This window comes from Saimiri boliviensis, chromosome 6 (assembly GCF_048565385.1).
Source record: "Saimiri boliviensis isolate mSaiBol1 chromosome 6, mSaiBol1.pri, whole genome shotgun sequence".
Classification (NCBI taxonomy): Eukaryota; Metazoa; Chordata; class Mammalia; order Primates; family Cebidae; genus Saimiri; species Saimiri boliviensis.
This window is the reverse complement of record NC_133454.1, coordinates 123,752,377-123,769,546: the sequence shown is the minus strand read 5'-3', so window position 1 is coordinate 123,769,546 and position 17,170 is coordinate 123,752,377. Positions and strand designations below refer to the sequence as shown.

The following is a 17,170-nucleotide window of genomic DNA, read 5'->3' as shown; positions in this document are numbered from 1 at the left end:
GTGCCCGGCAAAATTTTTTTTTTTTTTTTTTGAGATGGAGCCTCGCTCGATCTGCCGCCCAGGCTGGAGTGCAATGGCATGATCTCAGCTCACTGCAACCTTCGCCTCCGAGGTTCAAGAGATTCTACTGCCTCAGCTTTCCCAGTGGCTGGGATTACAGGCCTGTGCCACCACACCCAGCTAATTTATGTAGAGATGGTGTTTCGCCATGGCCAGGCTGGTCTTGAACTCCTGACTTCATGATCCACCCACCTCAGCCTCCCTAAGTGCTGGGATTACAGGCATGAGCCACCTCACCTGGCCAAAAATAAAAGATTTAAGGGGCATCTCTGACATTTCACAAAGCCTGTTTTTGTGCAGCAGTGACTGTGGAAAGAGACTGTTTATATCAGTCACAAACTCAAATGCCTAGAGGGCCAGAGGGATGAATTCAGGACAGAGCTGGTGTAACCACAGGGAGTGGCAGGGACTGCAGCCACCTGGAAAGTTGTGACAGCATATTCTGCTCCAGCCGATTAGACCCTGCAGGAAGACTGCCCCAGGGCCAGCCCTTCCAGCTAATCAATAAAAGTCTAACCTCCAGGATTCCATATGCTTTTCCTCACTTTAGAGCATATGCTGCCAGGCGTGGTGGCTCACACCTGTAATCCCAGCACTTGGAGGCCGATGGAGGTCAAGGCAGGTGGATCATGAGGCCAGGAGTTCGAGACCAGCCTGACCAACCGGGAGAAACCCTTATCTTTACTAAAAACACACACACAAAAAAAACAGCCAGGCATCGTGGCGCATGCCTGTAATCCCAGCTACTCAGGAAGCTGAAGCAGGAGACTCGCTTGAACCCAGGAGGCAGAGGTTGTGGTGAGCTGAGATCACACCATTGCACTCCAGCGTGGGCAACAAAAGCGAAAGTCTGTCTGGAAAAAAAAAAAAAGAGTATGTGCTTAGGCCAGGCACAGTCACTAACGCCTGTAGTCCCAAAACTTTGGGAGGCAGATAGCTTGAGCTCAGGAGTTCAAGACCAGCCTGGGCAACTTGGTGAAGTACAAAAATACAAATTTTTTTTTTGTATTTTGCCTCTACTAAAATACAAAAATTAGCCGGGCCTGGTGGTGGGTGCCTGTAATCCCAGCTACTGGGGAGGCTGAGGCAGGAGAATCACTTGAGCCCAGGAGGTGGAGGTTGCAGTGAGCCGAGATCATACCCCTGCATTCCAGCCTGGGCAACAGAGCCAGACTCCATCTCAAAAAAAATTTTTTTTTTAATAAAAGCTTAATTAATTAATTAATAGAAAGAAATGAGGCTAAGGATACGTCTTTCATAGGGTGGCTGTGAGTTACCTGGAATGAGAGTGAAGACATTGAAGAGGAGAGACTATTTTGTATCCACCCAATTAAGCAAAGGTAATACTCAGTGCTTGTGAGTATCTGATGAAATGGGACACTTTCATCTCCTTCAATGAGATTCCCACCTAGAGTGCTCAGGAGGGTCCCTACACATTGGATAAGGTCAGTAAAGCTCAATAAATTCCTGGAGACGGAGTGACCACACGCTTACATCGGTTAATTCTCTGGTTCCTCTTTTCTACAAATGCGGGAAGCTGGGGCTGTTAGATGATGTGTTCGAGTCACACAGCTGATAACACAGGAGTGAGAATTCGAGCCTCAGAATCTCTTCCCTCCTGGGCCCCTCCCTGCCCTCTCAGACCACCAGGATGGGACACAGCTGTCACCCGCATACCTGCCCTTTCCACTCCCCTGGGGCCCCACCTGCCCACAAGACCCGCCTGGTTCACCTCACCTGGGCACCTCTGGGTCCCAGACCAGATTCCCAGGCCTCCCGGGGGTGGGAGGGGAGGTCCACATGAGATGGTCTCACAGGGTAGCTAGCCATGCGGAGAGAAGCAATGGGGAGGCGGCCCAGGGTGGGGGAGCTGTCAGGACATCCCCATGTGTAGACACAAGGCCCTGACCTGCAGTGCCGGCAAAGGTGCTCAGACCACAACCACCCTATGACCACACACACACACACACACATAGCTCGCAAGAATCACGCAGGGAGGAGTCTCAGACATTCCCCGAGTGGAACTGCACTCTGAGATCCCAGGGAGGGAGGGCCCTAATGAGTACTGCTATTCCGCTCACTCCCACCCTCACTGACCACCCACCAGGTTCAAGAGAGACCTCCCTCCAAGGCCCACCCCTTCCCTACTCTCCACCCAATGATCCTCCAGAGGGGAGGCCATGATTCAGATCTAAGCCAATCAGCACACTGCCTCCTTGGCCACAGTGATTGGTTCAGGGTGGGCACCTGACCTCAGTGGCTCCAATCAGAGCACATCTCAGGACTTCCCCTGGGAACCGTGAAACAGCTTCCATCTCCAGATTTCCATCTGGATCCCCTGGAGCGCCTGGCACCCTTCTTGAGGCCATAAGGAGAGTCCTCCAGACTGGACCACCACCAAGAAAACTATAAAAAGCTGAGTCGGCAGCTGAGTCCTGATCACGTGCTCGAGTCCGGATTAGGTCTTGCCTGAAGCTATCGCGGAGCTGCGTCGTTACAAGAGCCCCCTAAAACCCAGTGTTTTGCTTAAGCGAGTTTGGGTTGGGTTTTCTGTTACAGACAGTCCCCGACTGACTTTTGCTGGACAAAAAATTTTCGACTTGCCATGGGTAATCCCATCGTAAGTCAGGAAACTCCTTACCATTTATGATTTCTACTGAAAGCCTATCGGTTTGGCACGTGGTAAAGTTGAAAGCCCGTAAATCAAACGATCCTAAGTCGGGAACCGTCTGCTGTGTTGCAGGCATTGAAAAATGCATTTTCGGCTTTCAGCATTTTCTGTTTAGGTTGGGTTTATCGGAATGTAGTTCCACTCTAAACCAAGAAGCAGCTGTATTTACAAGCAAGAGAATCCTAAATAATGCCCAGCAGAGCTGGCCAGACATACGCTCAGGATGGGGGTGACGCCCTCCTACTGCTCATAGCAAAAGCCAAGGAACAAAGAATACCTTCTTGTCCAGAAGGGTCTGCCTGTGCCTCCCCACTGAGATCCCAGACTCCACCGGCCGGCAGCCTGTCACCCAGGATTTCTGCTACAGACACCCACACCACGAACGCGAACACACAGATGCCACAGACAGCACTGGGTGGACTTTTATTTTAAAGTTAAAGGCACAGCCTAGATGGGCTGAGGCAGTGACCATGGATGCTCAGCCCAGATCCCCAAGGCCCCACCCCCCAGCCGGGAGTAGCTGTGCCAAAGGGGAGGCGGTGGGTGAGAAGGGGGTCTCCTCTTTCAGGGACCACCTATCTCCTTCCTTAGCCCCAATAGGGGAGAAGCAGATGACAAAGTGAGGCAGAAATGCTTCAGCGGGTCCCCCAGGGCCTCTCCCTCAGTCCCCCCAACACAGGTCTTTGGTGGACGTAATTGCACAGACAGTCCATAAAGTGACAGTTGAGGGGTGCCCCTCCCAGGAACGGGGCCTCAAGGGAGAACAGAGGAGGAGGTCCCAGCTTAGGAGTGAGCACTCCTAACTCAGTGCTTAGAAGTGGGGGAGGGGCCCTTTCCTGTTGGAGCAGTGCCCCCGGAGGGGCCTTCTGCCCAGAAGAGGCAGTGTCGTGGGAGAGGGCCCCCCAAACCCCACTCCCTGGCAGCCCCCCCCCTTCCCTGCATCTCTAACTCTATCTGGTAAAAAAAAAATTCTCTGCTTATAAAAATACTTCTGCTCTGTCTGGGAGTGGGGTGGGGTAGGAGGGAAGGACAGTCCCTGGGGATCAGGTCACTGCTGGCAGAGGCCTCTGGTAGTGAGCCCGGCTCCCAGGTCACAGCCCCTATGAGGGAAGGGGGTCACAGTGGTGGGGATTAGGAGGGGGGCAGGGGGCCGTTGGCTCGGCGGGGGGCCCCCTTGGCGGCAGCAGGGGCTCGGCCCGGGGCGGCTGGTGCAGAGGAGCCCCGGCGGGAGGCGGTGGCGCTCCGCAGCTTCTGCTTCCGCCGCTTGGCCAGGGGTGCGTTCTCCACACTCTTCAGGAAGAAGCCCTCCCGCTTGCCCCGGTTGAACGCCTGGCAGAAGGGAAAGGGTGAGTGCCCCCATCCCCGCCTGACCCCGGTTTCCAGACCCTGCCTCCTCCCGCCTAGGTCAAGGCCGACAGGGCCTTGGCCTCCAGTCCGACCTGAGGCCGAATCACCTCCCCTTTCTGGGCTCCGATGGCCCCGCCTCCCCAGGCCCCACCTCTCGAGGCTCCGGCCACCCCTTCCCTTCCTCAAACCCCGCCCCTTACCATGAAGGTGGCGTTGAGCCCCGAGCGCACCGCGGGCCCGGAGGACTCGAGCACGTCGGGCGTCCGGAGCGGGGGCGAGGAGCGCGCGCTGCCGTCCTGCAGCCACGAGCTGTCCCGCAGTCCCTCGAGCTTGAGCCGCTTGGCGGGGTCCACGGTCAGGAGCCCTGGAGGCGAGGCAGGGAAGTGTGGGGAGGAGCCTGGCGCCAAGGCTGAGCCCCAAAGAGATCGTAACAGCCCCACTCTCCTCCCCTGCCCATCCCCAACCAGGACCCTTGACCCAGGACCGTCCCTGTCCCAGCGTAATCACATGACCCCCCACCCTCCCCAGCCATGGTCTGTGACCTCCAGCTCCGCACCTCGGACCAGCTCCTTGGCTTCCTCGGATACGCCCTGCCAGGCCTCCCCGTCAAGGGAAAATCGCCCCTCGCGAATTTTGCACATGATCTCGGCTGCCTGACTCTGTCCACCCTGGCCAGAGGCCCCCTGGAAGGGCACCTGCCCGGACAGCATCATGTACTAGAAGGGGTGAGGGGAAGGTGAGACCGGCCCAGGCTGCGGGGTCGAGGCTGACCCCTCAGCTCCCACAGAACCACTCACCCCCCACCCAGGGCACTCCCGAGACCCACGCGTGGTGAACCCTGACTTCTAACCCCCAATACACGGATGCTCCGACTCCAGCACCAGAGCGACCCTGACTCTGTGTCAGAACCACCCCCCGTCCCAGCCTCAGACGAAACCCAGCCACCCGCGCCAAGATGACCCCTGTCCCCTTCCTCCTGCTGCTCCACATCAGGAAGACCCCAGGCCCCAGCGACCCTGACCGCGCCTCAAGGCCCGCGTCCCATACCAGAATGACGCCCAGGCTCCAGAGGTCGCAGGACTCGTCGTAGCCCTGCTGCGCCAGCAGCTCGGGGGCCGCGTACTGCAGCGTGAAGCAGGGGGTCTGCATGGGCCCCCCGGGACTCTGCGGCCGCAGCCGCGCGAACCCGAAGTCGATAATCTTCACCGGGGCCCCGGGCGTGTCATCGGCGTACAGGATGTTCTGCAAGGGCGGCGGGGCGGTGGTCAGAGGCAGCCCCTGGCGCCACAGCCCCGCCCCGCCGCCAAGGCCCCTGGCCCACCTCCGGCTTGAGGTCGCGGTGCACCACGCCCGCCTCCTCGTGCATGAAGCTCACGGCCGACACGAGGCTGCGGAGGATCTGACTCGCCTCGGACTCGCTGAAGTGCCGCTTCTTGCGGATGTGCTCCAGCAGCTCCCCGCCCCGCAGCAGCTCCAGGACCAGATAGGTATGCAGCTGCGGGCGGTGCGACGGGCCACGGTCACTACCCACCCACCCACCGCGGCGGGCCCCACCCACCACCCAGGCCCCGTGCCCCGCCCTCAGGCCCCGCCCATGTTCGAGCACCCCCTCCTCAAAGTCCCTTTTCTCTCTTATTTCTTTTGGAGACAGTCTGGCTCTGTCGCCCAGGATGGACTGCAGTGGCTGGATCTCGGCTCACTGCAACCTCTGCCTCCAGAGCTCAAACGATTCTCGTGCCTCAGCCTCCCTCCCAAGTAGCTGGGATTACAGGCGTGCCACCATGTCAGGCTAACTTTCGTATTTTTCGTAGATATGGGGTTTCACCATGTTCCTAGGCTGGTCTCGAACTCCTGACCTCAAGTGATCCACCCACCCCGGCCTCCCAAAGTGCTGGGATTACAGGCGTGAGCCACCGCGCCCGGCCAAAGTCCCTTTTCACGTCCATCCTCAGCTTTGTCTTGCTGTTCTCAGGCCCTGCTCCCCCGAAATCCCGCTTCCTGCACATCCCTGGTCCCTAAGGGCCGATTTAGACTCCAGGCCCCGCCCAATCCGCCCCTAGATCCTGCCCGAAGCGCCCCTCAAGCCCCGCCGCCTGCCTCTCTTCTCTCCGCCCTCCCCAGGCCGCCCTCCCCCGGCCGCCCGTGGCGTTTGGCTTCAGCCCGGAAGCCATTACCTGGTCTTGATGCACCTCGTGCAGATTCACCACGTTGGGGTGTGACTGGCACAGGCGCAAGGCGGCCACTTCGCGCTGCGTGTTCGCCTCCAGCCTGGGGGGCGGAGCAGGAGTTAGGGTGGCCGCGCTCCGGCCCCGCCCCCCGGACGGCACTCTGCCACCCCCACCCCTGCCCCCGCCCGGGCCCGCACACCTGCGACTGAGGATCTTGACGGCGAACTCCTGGCCGCTCTGACGCTGGCGGCAGCGGCGACACACAGAGAAGCTGCCCTGACCCAGCGCAGGCTCCCGCAGGTCCAGCTCGTACTGCTGGAAGAAGGGCGAGTCCTGGAGGCAAAGGCGAAGGAGGTGAGTCAGAGGTCCCATCCGCTAGCCCCGCGGCACCGCCACGCCCCATGTCGGAGGGGCTGGGGACCCCACCGAGCCCGCACTGCGGCGCTGGGTGGAGTTAGGCCTGGAGACCCTGGGCCTAGGCCTCTCCCAAAACCAATTTCCGCGCAGCCCAGCCCACCTGCATCATGGCGCTCCTGGCCACCGCTGCCCGACCTGGCCGGTCTCCAGCACCAGGCGCTTCCAGCACATCGGTCATCACTGCGTTGTTGTGGTCGAAGAGGATGGAGGGTGCCACGAAGGAGTATCCCTGCAGGGCGGGAGTCGCAGGGTGGGCATGCGGGCTGGGGTGCGGGTGAGGAGACTGCTGGGGAACCCGGCAGAAAAGACCCTGGACAAGGGAGCAGTGGGGGCTTTCCAGCTGCATCCTGGTACACACAGGATGTATGGACACATTTTATTCCACCTGGTTTCATAATCACTTGGGGCCATGTCTGTCCCCACCAGCCTGTGACCCCAACTTTCTCATGACAGCGACCACCTCTTCCTCCCCAGGTGCCAAGGGCCGACTGCACTGAAAAGAGCACTGAATGTATTGGAAGCGTGGCCTAAGTTCATGCCCGGCTTATGAGAATCCAGCTCTCCCTGCTGGGAGAAATAACCTTTATTCCTCCCTTTCCAGCCCGACTTGGGCTTCTTCCGCAAGGGAAGCGACTGAAGAAATGCAAAAGGAAACCGGAGTTGATTCTGTGCCTTTCCTGAAATGGCCTGGCGATTTGAGGAGTTTTCAAGGATAATTGTAATCCTGTGTTCTGGCTAGGCACAGTGGCTCGGGGCTGTCACCCCAGCACTCTGGGAGGCCAAGGCAGGAGGATGGCCTGAGCCCAGGGTTCAAGACCAGCCTGGACAACATAACAAGACCCCATCTCTAAAAAAATGTAATTAGCTGAGTGTGACGGCACTTGCCTGTAGTCCTAGCTATTGGACAGGCTGAGGGGGGAGGAGCTACATGAGCCCAGGGGTTGAAGCTTGCAGTGAGCGGTGGTTACCCAACTGCACTCCAGCCTGGGCAAAAGAACAAGACCCTGTCTCTAAAAAATAAATAAACAAATGAATGAATACATTTAAAAAATAATAATTTTTAAAATAAACTGGCTGGGTATGGTGACTCACACATGTAATCCCAGCACTTTGAGAGGCCAAGACAGACAGATCACAGGGTCAGGAGATCAAGGCCATCCTGGCTAACACAGTGAAACCCTGTCTCTACCAAAAATACAAAAATTAGCTGGGTGTGGTGGCAGGCGCCTGTAATCCTAGCTACTCAGAAGGCTGAGGCAGGAGAATCGCTTGAACCCGGGAGGTGGAGACTGCAGTGAGCCAAGACCTCGCCACTGCACTCCAGCCTGGGTGACAAAGCGAGACTCCATCTCCTAAATAAAATAGCCGGGCGCGGTGGCTCACGCCTGTAATCCCAGCACTTTGGGAGGCCGAGGCGGGTGGATCACGAGGTCGAGAGATCGAGACCATCCTGGTCAACATGGTGAAACCCAGTCTCTACTAAAAATACAAAAAATTAGCTGGGCATGGTGGCACGTGCCTGTAATCCCAGCTACTCAGGAGGCTGAGGCAGGAGAATTGCCTGAACCCGGGAGGTGGAGGTTGCAGTGAGCCGAGATCGCGCCATTGCACTCCATCCAGCCTGGGTAACAAGAGCGAAACTCCGTCTCAAAATAAATAAATAAATAAATAAAAATAAAAAAATAAAACTATGCGTCATTTTCTCCTAAAAGTGTCTCCTAAAAATGTAGTCCCCAGATCAGTACCTGAACATGTTAGGTACTCGCTACACATTTTTGAATCATTACATGAATGAATGAAAGTACCTGTGAATTCATGAGAAAGGATTTTCTCATGAGGACTGTGAGACAGTGGAATTTGGACATTCGAGCACGGAGTTCTCAAATCTAAGAGCTTCACAGAAAGGACTTATCTAGCCATACTTGGTCTGTCTGTTAAACAGACCATGCTGGTTTATTTAGTGATAATGATATGATATCATTATGGCAACATAATAAACTGGCCAGAAGGAGGTGCTGTCCACAGAGGACTGCAGCACAGAGAAAGGGTGATCCCTGGGCCAGAAACTTGCCAGGTAGATTACTGTAGGGAACGTACTCCAGGTATCGGGAACAGCATGTACAAAGGCACAGAGGTGTATTCTAGAACCACTGAGCAGTTCGGCCCTGCCCTCCAGGGCATCAAGTAGGAAAATAATGCAAACTGAGGCTAAGGTTCTGAGCAAGGACCACGTCAGGCAGGGCCTCAATGACAAGCAAAGGGAGTTTAGACTTTTCCAAAAGGTGTGAGCTTCTAAAATTCAGTGGAGAGGCCTGTTCTCCGAGGACTGTAACATGCTATGCCAAGGGCAGGCAAAGCCACGGTATCAACATGCATCTCCTCCGAGGTGTCCACGTGAGAAGTGAAGATTGGTTTGTTTGTTTGTTTGTTTGTTTGTTTGTTTTGAGATGGCATTTCACTCTGTCATCCAGCCTGGCAGTGGTGAAATCTCGGCTCACTGCAAACTCTGCCTCCCAGGTTCAAGCGATTCTCCCACCTCAGCCTCCTGAGTAGCTGGGGTTATAGGCGTATACCACCGCACCTGGCTAATTTTTGTATTTTTACTAGAAACGGGGTTTCACCGTGTTGGCCAGGCTGGTCTCGAACTCCTGACCTGAGGTGATCCACCCAAGTCAGCCTCCCAAAGTGCTGGAATTACAGGCGTGAACTACCACACCTGGCAGCAAGCGAATAATTTTTTTTTTTTTTTTTTTTTTTTTTTTTTGAGACGGAGTTTCGCTCTTGTTACCCAGGCTGGAGTGCAATGGCGCGATCTCGGCTCACCGCAACCTCCACCTCCTGGGTTCAGGCAATTCTCCTGCTTCAGCCTCCTGAGTAGCTGGGATTACAGGCATGTGCCACCATGCCCAGCTAATTTTTTGTATTTTTAGTAGAGACGGGGTTTCACTATGTTGACCAGGATGGTCTCGATCTCTCGACCTCGTGATCCACCCGCCTCGGCCTCCCAAAGTGCTGGGATTAAAGGCTTGAGCCACCGCGCCCGGCCTGCAAGTGAATAATTTTAAACAATATTTTTATATAACAATAAAGAGATGATGGAAAAAGAGGGAAATTGACAGGTTTAAAGATAAACCATGAACTGTCAAACACACATCCTGCCCTGGTGGTCTCTGTCACTGACAACCCCAGGTCCCCTATAAGTGGAGATGTCTAGGGGAGTTGCTGAGTCCCACTCAGGACACAGGGCCTAGGCAGTGTCCTTGCGTCAGCCAGGGCTCAGGCAGACAGCAACATCTCATCTCTCCTGCATCCAGATTCCATGAGTTTCCCCTCACCTGAAAGATTCGGGGGTCCCCAGGTGGGGGGCTGCCAGGGGGTGAGTAGACAGGCTCCAGCCGAGTGAATTCCTCTGCAAAGTTGCCCACATCCAGCTCTGAGCGGATCTGGGGCCGGAATGGGGCTGGAATCTTCCTGGCAGCCAGAGCAACCCAATCCAGGCCCTGAGGAGAGGAAATCAGAGATGAGGTGTCAAAGGTGAGGAACCAGTTACTCCCTGCACTCAGGCCACCCTCCCTGGGCAGTTCCTCCATGAGGCAATGGCCCATCTGCCTTTGGGGTGGGCAGCTATTCCTCCTGCCTCCCTGGCTTCTCTCTCCCTCTGATAACACAATCCCTACTCCCCTTAAAGAATCACCATTCCACCACACTTAGTTCTGAACTTTTAATAGAATTGGCGTGAAAAGGTCAGGTGAGGTGGCTCGGGCCTATAATCCCAGCATTTTAGGAGGCTGAGGTGGCTGGATCACCTAAGGTCAGGAGTTCAAGACCAGCCTAGTTAACATGGTGAAACCCTGTCTCTACTGAAAATACAAAAATTAAAATGAAAAATGAAAAAAATTAGCCAGGTGTGGTGCACATCTGTAATCCCAGTTACTCCGGAGGCTGAGGCAGGAGAATCACTTGAACCCAGGAGGCGGAGGTTACAGTAAGCTGAGATCACGCCACTGCACTTCAGCCTGGGTGACAAGCGAAAACTTCACCTCGAAAAATAAAAAAATGAATTGATGGCCGAGCACAGTGGCTCACACCTGCAATCCTAGCACTTTGGGAGGCCAAGGCAGGTGGATCGCCTGAGGTCAGGAGATCGAGACTAGCCTCAGCAACATAGTGAAACCCCGTCTCTACTAAAAATACAAAAAATTAGCTAGGCATGGTGGCGGGCACCTGTAATCCCAGCTATTCAGGAGGCTGAGGCAGGAGAATCGCTTGAACCCGGGAGGCGGAGGTTGTGGTGAGCCGAGATCGCACCATTGCACTCCAGCCTGGGCAATAAGAGCAAGATTTCATCTCAAAAAAAAAAAAAAAAAAAAAAAAAACCAGAATTGGTGTGAAAAACAAACAAATCTCTTTCTCCTACTGGACTGAAATCTAGGAGGATGTGGTCTGGAACTGCTGGGGACACTCTCAGGGTTACATGAAGTCCACATGCAGAAAAGCAGAAACAAAAGACTTAGTTTCAGCACCTGGATGTGATCTTGCCTTAAGTCAGACCACTTTCCCGTGGCCTTTTCACTTATGGGAACCAAAACATGCCCTTTTCTGTTTAAGCTAACATGGCAGAACCTGTTGATTGCCTGTTCAATATCCATTCTCCCTGTCCTCCTTAGTACCGTAGACCCAGTTTTATTGCAGGACCCAATATACGCAATGAAAAGAATATTTTACAAACTTGCTTGCAGTTAGGGGTGACCAAAATGTATCAGCAAAGATTGTTAGGTAGGACTCCAGGAAAAGATCCTCAAGAGGGAGGTTGCTAGTTGGCAAGTGGCTTTTTTGCCCCTTCTCCTTCCTGCTCCCTGACTGGGAGGCAGCCTAGATGGCAAGAGCTCCAGCAGCCATTTTGGACCATGAAGCAACCCTGGGGATAGAAGCTACATGCTAAGAATTTTAAAAAGTTTAAAAACAAAAAGAAAGAAAAGTTTGGGTTCCTGAAGACAGCATGGCATGGTAGCCCTGGTCTGCTAATCTGGATTTCTTTTACGGGAGAAGAAAAATAAGGAAACCTGTATCTTGTTTAGATCACTGTTCATTCTGATCTCTGTTGCGGGCACCAAACTTTACTCCAACAGATATCACCATTTTGAGTTGGACTTTTTGTCACTTGCAGCCAAGATGACTGACTCTGGCTGGAAGGCCCCAGTTCTACCACCAAGGCCCTCAGCACTGCTATCACAAAGCAGCTGTCCAAAAAAAAAAAGGCGGGAGGAGGCCCAGCGCAGTGGCTCACGTCTGTAATCCCAGCACTTTGGGAAACCAAGCAGGCAGATCACTTAAGGCCAGGAGTTTGAGACCAGCCTGGTCAACATGATGAAACCCTAACCCTACTAAAAATACAAAAATTAGCCAGGAGTGGTGGTGCGCACCTATAGTCCCAGCTACTCGGGAGGCTGAGGCAGGAGAATTGCTTGAACCGGTGAGGTGGAGGTTTCAGTGAGCTGAGACCGAGCCACTGTGCCCCAGCCCAGGAGACAGAGTGAAACTCTGTCTAAAAAATAAGAATCTGGTAGTTGTGAGGGTGATACGAACTCATATCTGCAAAGGGCTGACACACAGTAGGCATTCGCTGTCACACGGCTCTGCTGGGTGATGACACTGGCCAGGCCCAGCACCTGTCAGTGCAGTCTCACGAGGCCAGATTCACTCTGCCCTGCACTCTAACGTGTGTGTGCTCCTAACAAGCGAGCAGACACCCATGTGTGCCAATCCACCGTCCATCTGAATGACAGGCACACAGACTGTACAGGGACAGGGACAAAGAACAAAATTCCTGGGCGGGTGCTGAGAGCCATAAGTGTGGGTTTTCGTACTGATTTGGGCCAACAGGAGATCTATCTAGAGCCAAGGCCTGTTCCCAGCTCAGCACCATTTACTGTGCCATCCATCTGGGGCAGGTCACCTGCCTTCTCTGAGTCTGTCCAATGATAGGACCGAACAATCCATTCTCAAGTCCCTGACAGCCACAACAGCCAACGGAGCTAGAATTTTTTCTTTCAGGAACGAATCTGCCAAGTTTCGGTGGGGATGAATGCAAAGAAAAACCAGACTTACACGCACTCGCTTTCTTTCTCTGGGGGGATTTCCGAACCAAGGGAAACTGACCAGGCACAACCTCCACCTGGAGCAGAAGCCCCGCCTGGGCATGCACCAGGAGGTGTGGGGCCTGAGCCAGGCACCTCACCTGAAAGAAGGGGTGGTTCTGGACTTCCTGTGCCCCCTGGGGCCCCGCGCCCAGTCGCTTCTTGGGATCCTTGCAAAGTAGCCGCTGCAGCAGGTCCTGCGCCACAGGCCCGATCCGAGGGGGGAAGGGAGGGGAGCACTTCAGGATCCGTCTGGGGGGATTGGGGGGGCGTCAGGGGCAGCGAGCCCCCCCACCCTGCCCAACCAGGCCCTGAAGCCCCCTGGCGCCCTGCACGTCCAGCCCTACTCACCGAGACACCTCAGCCTGTGTGTTCCTCTCGCCCTCCAGTGTGAAGGGAGAGGCCCCCGTCAGCAGCTCAAAGAGCAAGATGCCCAGGCTCCACCAGTCCACAGCCTGCCGTGGGGAGCCAGGGTGAGGGCCTGCGTCTCCCCTGCCTCACCCCTCTTTCCTCCTCCCCCAGCTCCACTTCCCTGCCAACCTACCTTGCCATGCCCCGCCTTGCTTCGGATGATTTCGGGGGCCATGTATTCTATGGTGCCACAGAAGGAGAAGGTCCGCTCTTTCTGGGAGGGCAAAAGGTCCCATTTGGATGTCGAAGCCTCTCCTGTGCCCCCACGCCCCATAAGGCCCAGAGTAGGACTTGCTCAACTTGTGAGGTTGGAGAGCTGAGCCGTGGAAACGTCCCAGAGTTATTCACTTCTGCACCCCCAGAACGCAGGACCAGAGCAGGAAGAGGCAGGAAGGAGAAGGGTTGGATGGGGCGCCGCGGGCAGAGCCAGCCTCCACTCACCTCCTCCGTCAGGAACTCCTTGCTCAGCCCAAAGTCTGTGAGGACGATGTGGCCCTCAGAGTCCAGCAGCACATTCTCCAGTTTCAGGTCTCGGTAAATGATGCCCAGCTGGTAGGAGCAAGAGGGGCGCTGAGGCTTCCTCCCCCAAACCCTCCCTAGCCCCTGCAGCTTCTGGGCCTGCTCAGGATAAGGAGACCCCCCCACCCCCCACCAGAGAAGATCATCTGCCTGTAGAGGGGTCTTCAGGGCAGAGCCACTGAATAAGAAAGGCCATTTAAGATATACAGCAAGGAAAGAGGGACCCGCGGGACAGGCCCTAAGGTCCCAGAGAGAGGAAAGTCTGTCTGAAGAGCCCCATTTTAAGGAGGCCCTGGGAGCCAGGGCGTGAGGTCTCCATTTGAGGAAGTTCTGTGAATACAGCCCAAGTTCCCTGAAAGAGGAAAGCCCCTTCAAGGAGGTGCCAGGGGAGGGGACCCCCACCAGGCCACACTGAGGCTTCTTGCAAGGGGTCCTGGGGAAGCAGCTCCAGTTCCCACCCCACTCACCACTGGGCCCCTAGGAACCCCAGGGGGAAGCCTGAGGTTGCCCAGCACGCAGGCTCCTCGGAAGGCCCAGACCCAGTTCCCATGGCAACAGCCTGTGGCCAGGTCTTCACCCACCTTGTGCAGGTGTTCCAGAGCCAGCACGATCTCACCCCCATACACGCGCACCTCAGCCTCCTTGAAGTACTGGCGCTGGTAGAGGTGGGTGAACATCTCCCCGCCGCTCACATAGTCTGGGAGGTGCAGTGGAAGTCAGGAAGCAGCCCCATCAGGTGGCCTCGCCTGCCCCCAGCCACTCCACCCGCGTAGGGACATGGCGTGCGCTCACCCAGGATGAGGTGCAGCTTGGCATCCGTCTGGAAAGCGTAGTGCAGCGTGACCAGGAAGGGCGCCTGGCGCACCAGCTCCAGCACGGAGCGCTCGGTGCGCGTGTGCTCCTGCGTCTTGGCGCGCTGCACCAGCGCCGCCTTGCGCAGCACCTTCATGGCGTACAGCTTCCCCGCGTCGTGCCCGCCCGCCTTCCGCACCAGGAACACCTTGCCGTAGGCTGTGGGAGCAGCAAGTGGGCGGAAGGTAGGCGGTGAGCAAGAGAGCGGTGCAGGCTTGGGGGTGGGGGCGATGCCAACCCAGGCGGGTGTGCAAATTAGGCAAAGGAGCTGGGGCGAGAGGCAGGTGTGCAAAAAGCTGGCCGAGACTTCTAAGGAGAGGGTGTGCACAGCCCGGGAAGGTGCCCAGCAAAACCAGGGAAGGGATGTGCAAAGCTGGCGGGGGGCAGCAACTCCAGGGGGTCTGCTGCGAGGCGTGGGGGCGGGGCATGTGCAAACCCGCCAGCAACCAGATGGATGTGAAAAGGTGCACATGCAAGGAAGGGAGGCAGAGGTGTGCACCTGGCTAGGGACGGGATGGGCAAACCAGCGCTGGAGCGTTTGCCAAATGTGGGAGGGGGCGCTCATATTGGCCGAAAGGGAGGAGCTATGCAAATCACTTGGGACGGGTGCAGGCCCCCTCCCCAGGGTGTCGGCAAATCCGGGGGGCATGCACGTACAGGACCTTGCAGGGAGGAGCGATGTCAAAGTGGAGTGCCCTGGAAGTGGGCATGCAAAACCTGGCAAGGCAGGGCGGGGCAGGCAAGGCAGGCTGTGCCGGGAAAGGGTGGGGGGCCTGCCCAGTGGCCTGGCCCAGGCCCAGGAGTGAGCAGGCAGGAGGTCCGGGGCACCGCGCTTGGGACGCCTGCCCGTGGATGGGGGTCCTCACCTCCCGTGCCCAGCACCTTGAGCAGCTCGAAGTTCTCCACGCTCACCTTCTCCTCGTGCCCGGTCAGGTTGGCTGCGGGCACAGGGGGCGAATGAGCCCAGCCGGTCCATGACCCGGCCCGACCCACTCCAGGCAGCCTCGGTCAGGCCGCACACCCACCTTCTGTGATCCGCAGCTCCACGGCGCAGCCCTCATCTTCGTCCTCGTCCCCCATGGCGGGCGGGTCGCTGGGGCCCGCGCGGCTCGGGCTCCGGGCGGCGCCGGTTACATGGCGGCTCCGGCCGGGGCGGGCGCTTCCTGGTGCCGCCTCCGGGGCCGAGGCGGGCGCCGGCACCGCCTCCCGGCTCCCCGCCCTGCGCGGCCTGAGTCAGGCGGCTGGAACGTGACAGCGCCGGTCTGCGGGTGGGCGGCTGGCTGGGGCGGCCCCGTCTCCCGAGCTCCCCAATTCCCCACAGGCCTCAGGATCGTGCGCTCCGGGGACCGTACTCGCCTCTCCGGGGAACTGAAAACACCCCGTGGGAACCAGCCCCGGGCCCGTGGGGAACCTGGAGCCTCTGGGGCATTTGCCCCCAAGCCAGGGGTCTGCCCGGGAACGCCTGCTGCAGCTAGTGGCCAGAGGACACCAGGAGCCTGTGCCCCAAGGTGGAAGGCCGGGTGCTCCCACAGGCGTCTATAGAACTCTCCTTGCAGGCCGGACACGGTGGCTCATGCCTGTAATCCCAGCACACTGGGAGGCCAAGGCGGGCGGATCACAAGGTTAGGAGTTCAAGACCAGCCTGACCAACATGATGAAACCCCATCTCTTAAAAAAAAAAAAAAAAAAAGAACTCTCCTTCCAGCAGCGCCAGCCCTGAGGGCAACCAGGCGTCTTCTGTCCAATTCACTCAACACCCGGGAAGCTCAGGACTAAATAAAAATCACAGCCCAGCAGCCTCATGTGTGACCTCAGGCTTTCAACCACAGCCAGGAGGGAAAGGCAGACATAGCCCCCTTGGCAGGCTCAGGCCGAACCTCTCCCCCTCGCACCTCTCCCCCTCACACCTCTCCCCAGGGCACCTCTCTCTCCTGTGGCCTGGGCCCTGGTGCTGGGCAGACTGAGAGAGGAAGTCACTCAGCTCTCAGGCAGCAGGGCCCGCCCCACTCCATCCTCCCAGGGGTGGCCAGCCAGGTCCCTCTCCCCAGCGGATTGGCCTTTACAAGGAAGAGCCTGGTCACGTCACCGAGTGGGGTCTGGAGCCAAGCCTGGGACCCCGTGGCCAGGAGGGGTGGCCAGCTTTCTGACCAGTTCTGGGGCTGCAGCCCCAGCCACTGTGCAGCTCCCACTACGTGCCGCCTGCATCTCGTGTGTTCCCCCCTGTGGTCTCCTAGCTCAGTGCAGTACCTGGCTTAGAGCCCTGCGTGGGCCTCGAGAAGGGCTATCAGCACCACTCGGGGCTGCCCCTCCCCATGAGGCCCAGGGGCCCTGCTGACGGGTCCTCCTGAGCCTCTGCTCCCTCTTCTTCCTGCCTTCCCCTTTCTGACCACCGACAGGCCACCTAGCACAGTGGGATAGCCAGGAGAACTCACCCCCTGAGGCCGGTGGGGAGGGGCTCTCCGCTCCTCTGCCAGCTGGAGGCCAGGGCGCCCACCCCACACCCTGTCCTGCGAAGCCTTGGCTGAGGGGAGGAGGGACTCAGGCTGCCGCAGGTTATACCGGGGAGGCTGGACGGGCGCCCCTCCCAG

General features: G+C 57.3%; 1 protein-coding gene and 1 long non-coding RNA gene across 2 annotated transcripts; one reads left to right on the top strand and one right to left on the bottom strand.

Moving 5' to 3' along the window:
• Positions 1-3,139: 3,139 nt before the first annotated feature.
• On the bottom strand, positions 3,140-15,906 carry RPS6KA4 (ribosomal protein S6 kinase A4). Its single transcript, XM_003937658.4, has 17 exons — positions 15,608-15,906; positions 15,449-15,520; positions 14,523-14,741; positions 14,312-14,427; positions 13,653-13,760; positions 13,345-13,425; positions 13,152-13,255; positions 12,902-13,052; positions 9,999-10,163; positions 6,764-6,892; positions 6,446-6,579; positions 6,253-6,346; positions 5,400-5,573; positions 5,126-5,320; positions 4,635-4,794; positions 4,279-4,442; positions 3,140-4,060 (listed from the first exon to the last, which is right to left on the bottom strand). Exons 1-17 carry the CDS (start codon positions 15,660-15,662, stop codon positions 3,863-3,865), a joined length of 2,319 nt encoding a protein of 772 aa, XP_003937707.1. The 5' UTR covers positions 15,663-15,906; the 3' UTR covers positions 3,140-3,862.
• Positions 14,682-16,275, top strand: LOC141584901 (uncharacterized). The gene is made up of 2 exons (XR_012518192.1): positions 14,682-14,767; positions 15,904-16,275. It is a non-coding gene; the product is annotated as an uncharacterized LOC141584901 (long non-coding RNA).
• The last annotated feature ends 895 nt before the right edge of the window (positions 16,276-17,170 follow it).

Excerpts from the sequence above, each read along its gene's own strand:
- RPS6KA4 (XM_003937658.4), bottom strand. The coding sequence starts at position 15,662 with ATGGGGGACGAGGACGAAGATGAGGGCTGCGCCGTGGAGCTGCGGATC. Across the intron at positions 13,426-13,652 it reads AGGAGTTCCTGACGGAGGAG|AAAGAGCGGACCTTCTCCTT; the intron begins GTGAGTGGAGGC and ends TTGCCCTCCCAG. Across the intron at positions 4,795-5,125 it reads GGAGCCTGGGCGTCATTCTG|TACATGATGCTGTCCGGGCA; the intron begins GTATGGGACGCG and ends CACCCCTTCTAG.